Raw genomic sequence first — 10723 nt, 5'->3', positions numbered from 1 at the left:
ATATTTGGCCATCGCTACATGGGATCTCCTCTTCCACCACTTCAAGCGGAGCAGGCGAGGGGAACAAATATGGAAATGGACCAGTGAACAGCTCTTCAGAGTGTCCAACTGTGGGATCAGTTGCTGTCTGACGACACTCGGCATGGTGGGAGGACGTAGCATCAGGGTGAGGAGGAGTATGCGGTCGAGACTCACGGCTACTAAGACATGACCGTGTGGAAGACAGACCGGAGGTGGTGGTGCCCAGGTGACTGGAAGTATTATCTGCTATCCAATAACCTGTTCACACTGATCAGTTCACAATAGTGGTGTTGATGTGTGCTTCCATAGTAATTCGGTCAAGAACTGGGAGTGAAAAAATGTGGCTGTTGGTATTGGCACATTTTCACCTTGGCCACGGCCCCGTCCTCTGCACGCACCATCACCAGAATGTCCAGTTCCACGTCCCTTGCGTCGCGCCTTGCCCATTGTAAATGAAGTAAAATAGCTTACACTCGCACTATCAATGGCAAAAGGGTAATAAAAAGGAGATTTGAACCGTGGAAGAGGAAAACCACAGTTCTATTTCTCTGGCCTACACCAGAATCTTTCAAACAGATATATTTGTGTCTGAACAGTCAGCGAGACACTCAAACAGTTTTTTTTTATGTAAAAAAGGCAAAAAGGTGGATTACACCCAGATTTGAACCCTGGAAGAGGATAACTACAGTTCTAGTTCTCTGGCCTACACCAGAATCTTTTAAACAGATATATTTGTGTCTGAACAGTCAGCGAGACACTCAAACTGTTTTTTTTTATGGAAAAAGGCAAAAAGGTGGATAACACCTAGATTTAAACTGTTGAAGAGAAAAACCACAGTTCTATTTCTCTGGCCTACACCAGAATCTTTTAAATAGATATATTTGTGTCTGAACAGTCAGCGAGACACTCAAACTGTTTTTTTTATGGAAAATAGGCAAAAAGTGGATAATACAGAGATTTGAACCGTGGAACTGCAAAACCACAGTTCTAGTTATCAGGCCGAAACCGGACTCTTTTAAACAGATATATTTGTGTCTGAACACTCACAGACACACTCAATTTTTTTTTTTGGGGGGGGGGGGGAATACCAAAAGGATAATAAGACGGGTATTTGTACAGTCTGGCTGAGGAAAAAAAAAAAAAAGAGGATTGGGATGAAAAAAAAAGGATTTTTCCTTGTCCCTGAGACCTGGGGCTAAGTCTAGCAATTTGAGCAGCAGCAGCACACAGGACTGTAATGCAGTGTTTGTTGGTATAACCACTGCGTCTCCTATACAGCCTGCCTGCCTGCCTGATATCTGGGATGGATATTAGTCCTCAGAAGGACTGTTTGTTTGATTTTGCAGGCTTTAGAGACCCTACACTACCTATTTCGCAGTATAATCTCTCCCTAGCTCAGCAGCACTCTCCCTACACTGTCTGATCCGGAGCGACTGTGTCCAAGATGGCGGCACCCGGTTTTAAATACTCGAGGTGACGCTGTGCGGCCAGCCAATCACTGTAATGCCCTCAACCAACATGGCTGTGGCATTACAGTGACTGGCTGGCAATCCCTGCATGTTCATTGGCTCTGTAAAGAGCGCCAAACATGCAGGGCGGAGACCCGAGCTCCCGCCTGAGTAACCCGAAAATGCTCGGTGCTCGCTGAACATCCCGAGTAGTGAGATGCTCGGGCGAGTACCGAGCAGTGTCGAGCATGCTCGCTCAACACTAGTAAATCGTGAAAAAAAAATCCGAAATTTGTAAGAAAAAAAATTCGCCATATCACCATTTTCCGAGCTGACGTTTTTATTGTTAACATTTTGGAGTCGGTACGATGTTTTGCTCACATGTTAATGCATTTTATTGCAATGCTGCAGAGGCCAAAAAAAAACGTAATTCTGGCATCATCAGCCCTTCTATGTGTAGCAAACATCATCTCCTATGAATGCCGGCCACGAGCCGGTGTTCATAGGAGATTCACAATGACAGGCACAGGGGACTTCTGTAAACCTCCGGATGTCATGACAGCCTATCAACGCCCCACGATAATGTGACAGGGACATCAATGGGCGGAACTTGTGTGACATTTCCGGCTGGCACGTGTTGAATACCATTGTCAGTGATTGACAGCAGCATTTAACTGGTTAACAGCCGAGATCAACCCACGGCTGTTAGAGGCACATGACAGCTGATCAGGTCAGCTATCATGTGTTGAGAAAGATTCAGGTTCAGCTTTGAAGCCCGCATCAAAGGCAAGGATTCAACCTTGGATGTACCTATACGTCCAAGGTTGTAAAGGCGTTAAGCTCTATCATATTTATATTTAGGCTATGTGCCCACAATGCAGAAATGCTCCGGATTTTTTCCTGAGCATTTCTGCATCTCCCTGGCAGAAAAAACGCATGCGGATTGTACATGCGTTTTTCCTGCCAGGGACAAGCGTATGTGAAGCGTTCTTCACTTGCATTTCCGCATGCGGGTTGACAAGCGCTTTCCAAGCGATTTTAGCATCACTTGGAAAGTGCTTGACAACTTGGTCACACTATATAAATCCATGCAAACGGCATGGATTTATATAGTGTGACCCCAAAGAATGTAAAAAAATAAAAAAATAAATCTATACTTACCTTCCGATGGCCCCCAGAGTCTTGCTTTGCTCCGTCCTGGCTTGCTGGCAGCTTGCGGTACACTACACTGACTATGACGTCAGCGCAGGTCCTTCAGTCCACTGCGAGCTGCCGGCAAGTGAAGACAAGGAGACCGGGGGCCATCAGAAGGTAAATATGATATTTATTTTTTATTTTATTCTTTTTTTACAGGTACCCGGGTCCGGAGGAGAGTCTCCTGTCCTCCACACCCGGGTACTATCTGCACATTGAAAAGCTTGGATTCCGCATGTACAGATCCAGTGATGCGTAATCCATGCGTTCCAATGCAAGTCAATGGCGGTGAAAACGCAGCGCTTCTGCAAAATAATTGGTAGTGCTGCGTTTTTTTCCGCAATGATAATCCGCAGCGGAAATTTCTGCAGCATCTGCACAGCACATGCGGATTATCATTGGGGAACATGGCAGGCCTTCTATCATGCATTTTTTAAGCATTTCTGCAGCGTTTTTGCCGCTGCGGAAACGCTTAAAAAACACATCGTGGGCACACAGCCTTAGGGCTTGTGCAGATGACCATATTTGTAGTACAGTGTGATCCAGCAAAACATTGGATAATACTTGGACTAATATTAGTCTATGGAGCCATGTACATGTCGGACTTTTTCCTCAGATCAAGTCACAGCATGCACAATTTGCATTTTTAAGTCGGATCACACTAAGCCATGCAAGTTAATGGGATCACCCGGTGATATCAGACTGCTTTTGTGATTTTCACTGACTGACAGAATGGAGAAAATAGAAAAAAAATGTTCCTGTCTTCTCCACATCCGAGAAAATCAGATCACACTCTGATCAAACTCTAATGAAATTATGATCAGAATGTGATTGTCATAATCGCACCAATTTTCTCGTGTGAGGAAAATATGGTTGTGTGACCCTTGCCTTAATATGACAGAATTTAATTCTGCATACGTCATTATGAAATCAAAGGCATGTGGAGGTACAAAAATGACCTTATGCATGGTTTTGTACAAAATGGTGTCTTAAAATCATGTACATTAGACCAGTTTTGGTCATTTGTTTCCACCTTCTTTAAAGAGCCATAACCTTTTTATTTTGTGTTGAAATAGTCATATGAGGGCTTTGTTTTTTTCACGGGAAAACCTGTATGTTTATATGACACTATTCATTTTACTATATAATATACTGAAAAATTCCAAGAAGGGTAAAATGATTACAAAAATGCAATTCCACCATTGTTTTGGGGTTTTTCTTCTTACAGTGTTCAATGTGCTGTACATATACTACTACAGCAATATCAAACATTTATTTTTATTTATTTTTTAGTGGTTATACAAATTTCCAAAATTTGTAAAAAAAAAAAAATGCGTGGCGCCATTTCCTGAGAAAAGTAACTTTTTTAGTTTTACTTATTGTTTTAGTCTATCTAGAGGACTTGAATAAGAGATTATTTGATCGTATTGTAGGTATTTATTTTAAAATGAAATCATCTCACATATAGCAGTACAAAAATTACAGCTTTGGAGGTCTTTAATAGCTCCCCATCTACCATACTAATGGTAGCATAGTTTAGTAATATTGTTTACAATGTCTATCTTGAGACATCCCATATAAGAAAATATGGAATTATTACTGTAAAATATGAAATATTGTTCTCTATTAAACATGTATTCAGTTGCTTTAGAAAATAAGACATGTGTAAAAGTCCTGTTCATTCAGACAAGTGTAGCATCACTCCATGTACAGCAGCATTTTATGCCTTCACTTGATCATCGCCAATTATCTCTGCATCCTGTAACAGGACAGCATCATTGTTTTATTAAGAAATGCTAAAAACTAATAAAAGTGTAGGAGCTTTGAAAATAGACTCTGGTGATTGTTTTATTTTCTATGAAAGAAGGAGGAACCAATGTCACCAAGCTAGAGTCATAGGTAGTAATAGCCTGGTCTTTATGTCAGACTACACCCACTTTAGGTATATAAGGGATGGAACAATTGTCAGTTCCATAGCACATCTTGGGTGAGCATCACTTGTACACCGAATCGTTTGCAAATTATCTACCTGAGAGGAATCATGTCTCATCACTCCATCCTCGCCTCCTCTGGACACAAGCACTTCAGCTCCTGTTCTGTTGCTTTACCTAAACATTCCAGCTCTCACAGCATCTTATCCCACTCTTCTAAACACACGGGACATGGACATAAGAAACAACATTGCTTCAGCAGCGCAAGTGCCCACAACATTGGATCCAAGGGTCACAAGATGTCAGTTGGAAGTTTTCATTCAGGGAAGAGTGGACATGGATCTGGGTTTGGCATCGGTGGCAGCGGTCATGGATTTGGAGGATCTGGCTGTGGAGGAATCACCTCCGTTACAGTCAACCAGGGCCTCTTGGCTCCCCTGAACTTGGAAATTGACCCAAATATACAGAGAGTGAGGACTGAAGAGAAGAATCAGATCAAAGGTCTCAACAATAAGTTTGCTTCTTTTATTGACAAGGTGAGTAAAAATTCTTAATTGAAAAGTTATTTAGATATGGTAAGCATTACAGAATGGAAGCAGGGACTAAAGGAAACTAAGTGCAGATGGGTAAAATAAAGAGTCATTGTAAATGGTACCTTCTCTAAATGGGATATAGTCAACAGTGGGGTACCGCAGGGATCTGTGCTAGGTGTCCTAATGGGCAAACACTTGGCAAATGAGATTTAATGTTGATAAATGTAGAGTAATGCACCTAAGATGGAGTAATCCTCTTGCTGCATACACATTAAATGGGAGTATACTCGGGACTACAGAACAGGAAAAGGACTTGGGTATTCTGGTTACTGAGCAGCAGTACTCAATGTCAAGCAGCAGCTGCAAAAGCAAATAAGATTTTAGGGTGTATAAAAAGGCAGATAAAATCCTGTGCTCCCAATGTATTGTTACCCCTCTATAAATGTTAAGCCACATCTAGAATATGGGATTCAGCTTTGAGTTCCACATTTTAAAAAGGATATTCAAAAGTTAGAGTCAGTTCAAAGGTGGGCAGCTAGATAATTGCAAGGGATGGAAGGCCTCTCATATGATGAGAGGTTGACAAAGTTGGGCTTGCTTAGCTTAGAAAAAATAAGTTTTAGAAAAGATCTCATTTCTATGTATAAATACATGTGTGGTCAATACAGAGGACTGGCACATGACTTATTCCTTTCAAATACCATACTAAGGACCAGGGGTCACTCATTATGGGTGGAAGAAATTTGATTCCGGCAGCTAATTAGGAAAGGGTTCTTTATAGTTAGAACAGTCAGAAAGTGGGATGTCGACCACAAGAGGTAGTAAAGGCTGACATAACAGCTTTTAAAAAGGACAGGATGATTTCCTCAATACACATAATATTGTGGGTTATGGATAATTTAGTGACAAAAAATGTATAATTGGTAGAGAAAATTGGACTTGATGGACCTAGATCTTTTTTCAATCTATGAAACTATGATTAAATTAATTCAAATCTGTGTTATGGTAATTGCTTCTTGGAAATATAGACTGATAATTGTCATTAAACCTCCTTAGTAAAAAATAAAAATGCCTTTTAATAGGTGAGATTTCTGGAGCAACAGAACAAGATGCTGGAGACCAAATGGGCTCTTCTTCAAGAACAGAAAACAGCCAGGTGTCAGATTGAACCTCTATTTGAGGCTTTTATCAGCAACCTCAGGAGACAACTGGAGAACCTGGAATGTGAGAGGGCTCGTTTGGATGCAGAAAGGAACAGTATGGAAGGAACCGTGGAAGAACTGAAGAGAAGGTAGAGGCATAATTGCAATCATTTGTGGTCTTAAATGTTCAAGATGGGACAACTCCTTTATGGCATATCTAAGTAATATGGCATAATTGTCCAACAGATAAGGGTCCTACCTGGATCTTCAGTTGTCTCAAGAACAAGGTCCCGTCACATGCAGTAGGAAATGAAGAGCTTTCCATTATCTTAACCATTGTTAACTGTAGCTTAGTCGCCCCTTGCTATAGGTCAAATGAAAATAACAAGTTGCAATAAGGAATCACACTGTAAGCAGTATTTTATCAACTGGAATATAAATTAGCTAAGATATTGAGAAGTTGGAAAACCACTCAACATCACAAAACTGATCTTCTGTAGACCAGTATAACTGGCTTTGTCTTCAAGTAATAAACAGTTGTAGAATATTTTAAAATGTGTTCTTGGTCCAATTAATGTTCTGAAGGTATGCCTGTTTTAATGCCAACCAAAGACCATATTTATATTAGATTTAAAGTTCTCCACTCTCAGAAAATCCAGCAAAGTAATTTTTCCTGAGATATTCCTCAAGTTTCAGAGAGTATAATCCTATGGGTTTTCATACAATAATATTTCTATAATTACTATTATTATTCAAAGATATTACCCAATCGCATGGTAACTTTATATTATTACAATGGTTTATAAGTAAGATCTAGTTTAATTCTATACATTTCTACAGTAAATATAAACTTTTGTCTTTGTAAAGATACGAGGAGGAAGTCAACAGACGTACAGCTGCGGAGAATGAATTTGTATCTCTGAAGAGGGTAAGTGGTGGATAGAATTTATAATATATTTTAAATTTTGGCGAGCAAGAACCATATTCTGTATACTGATATTTCACGTTGGAGTATATATGATGTGACATGCTATTCATATTTTTTCTGCTAATGGATGCCGGTGAACCTCTGTTTTTTTGCTTCAATCTGATGCCTGGAAGGGAAATCCAGGCCTTCTGACCGTGCATCCTGATAACCGTTTTACCGTTTTTTGTCAATGCTGTCCCATATTCCTGGTTTGCATGTATTTTAATATTGATGTCCATATATATTTCTTGCACCTGATTTGTAGGATGTTGATGCAGCTTTCATGAACAAAGCTGAACTCCAAGCTAAGGCTGACTCTCTTACTGATGAGATCAACTTCCTGAGGACTCTCTATGATGCGGTAATATTTCTAATACTTTCAAATTCACAAAAATGAATGATGTTATTACAGTAAATTGCAATATTACTATGTATTACTCTTCAGGAGATCAGTCAGCTCCAGGCTCAGATCTCAGACACTTCAGTAGTTGTGTCCATGGACAACAGCCGAGACCTGGACATGGACAGCATCATCGCTGAGGTCAGAGCCCAATATGAGGAGATTGCCAACAGGAGCAGAGCTGAGGCCGAGTCCATGTACCAGTCAAGGGTAACGTTAATATATTTCACATTATGGTGTTGGTAACTTCATTTCATTTTGATTGAGATATGAGACTTTTTTCTGTGTCTGCAGTTTGAGGACTTGCGTATGGCAGCTGGAAGAAATGGCAATGATCTGCAGAACAGCAGGAATGAAATTGCTGAACTCAACAGAACAATCCAGAGACTCAAAGGAGAGATTGAATGTGCAAAGGCCCAGGTATGACTAGCAACAATCCAATAATACGTATTTCTATTTTTTATGGTCATTGCAAGTGTCAAATGTATTTGTAGCTTGGTGGCTATGCCAGATTTAGATACAAATAAAGTAAAGCTTCAATAAATGAAGCAACATATCTGAAAAGCAACATTTTACTGTGTTATATATAATACTGTATATACTGTAGGCAATGAACAAATTTATGTTCTTGTGCATAGCGTGCTGCCCTGGAAGCTGCCATCGCAGAGGCTGAGGAACGTGGTGAAGCTGCTGTCCGTGATGCCAAGAGCAAACTCTCAGAACTGGAGTCTGCACTACAGAAGGCGAAGCAGGACATGGCTCGCCAACTGAGAGAATACCAAGAGCTCATGAATGTCAAACTGGCTCTGGATATTGAGATCGCCACCTATAAGAAAATGCTGGAAGGAGAAGAGAGCAGGTGAGTTTAATGGTAGAACACAAATTACTATACTGTATATTAGGAGCCCTATGATGAGGCCATAATATAAGCCAAATTTATAACATCAAAAACTTTGAATAGTCAAAAAAAATTAACAAGTTATTTATAAAACAGAAAAATAAATCACAATGCCTTTACACATTATTGATCCCATACATCAGGGATCGGGATGGGATTACTTTGGGAGTGCCTTGAATCTTTTTATCATATATAATATATTATATAAATTATATATAATGATTTCGATATGTGAAATACTGTATATCATATTTATTTAAATTTGTAAAAGTAAATCATTGTGTTTTACAAAAAATCTTTCCTAATGTCACATCTTACTAAATTAAATATATTTTTTACCATATATTTTTCAGAATTGCTTCGGATGGTCATGTTAATATTTGTAAGTATCAATATTAAGACTAACTATCTCTCCGTGAGCCAAGCATGTCCATTATATGTTCCTGTGAAGTCAATGACTGTAATTCTGGCGGAAAGATGTTGCTGTCTATACATAGATGCATACATACATGTAATTCATGGAAAGGTTGGGCTTTCAGAGCAGAAGTTGGCTCTTAGAGTAGAGCCTTGAGGGAGAGACCCCATCTGTTATAATACATTCTCTTCTTTGGCTTCCTCATGCGCTAAAATATATATAAAGGGAAATGTAGTTTTATTTCTTTGCATAGGTAACTGAAGACATTATTAAAATATATTTACTAGTATGTTTTCATCTATGGATTGAAACTTAAAAGGCTTGTGTCAAGTTTGGAAGTTATCCCCTATCCGTGTGATAATGGATAACTTCCTGATCGTTACAGTGGATGACACAAACAGAAAAGGGCCCTTGTGCAAGAACAATATATGAGCCCTTTACAGTCCAATAGCTCATAATTCTACACAATTCCACCTACTTTGGAGATGAAAATGGGCCCCCTTACCTCCTGGGCCCCTGTGCGGCTGCACAGGTTGCACCAATGGTATGTCCGCCCCTGGATTTTTGAGTGTCTGACCACTGGGACCCACACAAGTCCTGAGAACGTGGTTCTGAAGAGCCCTGTCTAAATGGACCAGAGATCAAACCTATATACCTCCACTCCATTCATTCTTTATGGGACTGACGGAGATAGCAGCACTCTACAGTCCATGGATAATGAATGGAGTGGAGGTACACATACTTGACCTCCACTTTATTCTGATAGAGATAGTCAGAACCCTATTATAAGTTATTGCTTATCCTATAAATAGGCGATAACCTCCAAATTTGGCACAAACTAATTGAAATCACCTTATCTTAGTAAATAATAGCAAAATGTTGTAACATGCAATAAATGAGTGATCTCATGGGGGTCTGCTATCTGGAAAGCCAACAGATCCTGATATTGAAGGGGCTCATATTGAAATAAACTATGTGACAAATGCTTCCCCTGCCATTGTGTATTTATATTGTATATGTCTGGTGCAAAATGCTACTTTATTTGAAATATATTGCTTTGTCACCATGATTGATGGAGATTCATATTTTATATGCCTTGACCAATCTATTTCTGTCATATTTCTCAGCCGTTCTTCACTCCAGCACTGGTGGAAAGCATCACTCAGGAGGAAAGTCCCATGGTGGAAGTGGACATCATCATCACCACCATCATAAAGGAGGATTTAGCTCCAGCAGCCACATCTCTATGGGCAAGCATCATTCTAGCCATGGACATGGACATCACTGCTAAAGTGGACAACAAATTATATGTCTGCGCATTGAGGAAGCTGTAATATATGTGCAACTGCTTTCTTTGTTGATATTTGCATTAGTGCAACTAGTCTGCTAATCTAGCCTTATCAAATGAATGTATTACCTGGTATGTAATACTGCATATTGCTTTAATAAACTGCATTGCTTGTTCTATCACCTATTAAAATCTACTGCTTATTCAAATGTGCACTTTTCAAAGGGTAGAAGATGTTGTTCTCCAAGGGAAAAGTCAAATTTGGACTTAAAAATTTAAACAAAGAATTAAAAATTCCAGATATATACATTTTTCCAATTAAGAATTAGCTTCTTTAACTATTTCTGGACTGCGGCACTTCCCATAGATTTTTTAATTCTAAAAAGTCACTGCATAATAGAGTAACTGCACTGGATCTATATCTGGGGTTAATGTACCAGCCCCAGTTACAGGGGAAATCAGACTGAAAAATAAAAATAATTAAAT

General features: G+C 39.5%; 1 protein-coding gene across 1 annotated transcript; it reads left to right on the top strand.

Moving 5' to 3' along the window:
• Positions 1-4704: 4704 nt before the first annotated feature.
• LOC141250263 (keratin, type II cytoskeletal cochleal-like) lies at positions 4705-10240 on the top strand. The gene is made up of 9 exons (XM_073669905.1): positions 4705-5130; positions 6210-6418; positions 7137-7197; positions 7502-7597; positions 7682-7846; positions 7931-8056; positions 8275-8495; positions 8888-8916; positions 10077-10240. The coding sequence occupies exons 1-9, from the start codon at positions 4705-4707 to the stop codon at positions 10238-10240; spliced, it is 1497 nt and encodes a 498-aa protein (XP_073526006.1).
• Positions 10241-10723: the final 483 nt, after the last annotated feature.

This window comes from Phyllobates terribilis, unplaced genomic scaffold (assembly GCF_046119375.1).
Source record: "Phyllobates terribilis strain yellow unplaced genomic scaffold, ASM4611937v1 Scaffold_2__4_contigs__length_985480577, whole genome shotgun sequence".
Taxonomy (NCBI): Eukaryota; Metazoa; Chordata; class Amphibia; order Anura; family Dendrobatidae; genus Phyllobates; species Phyllobates terribilis.
This window is presented reverse-complemented; position numbering and strand designations above follow the sequence as displayed.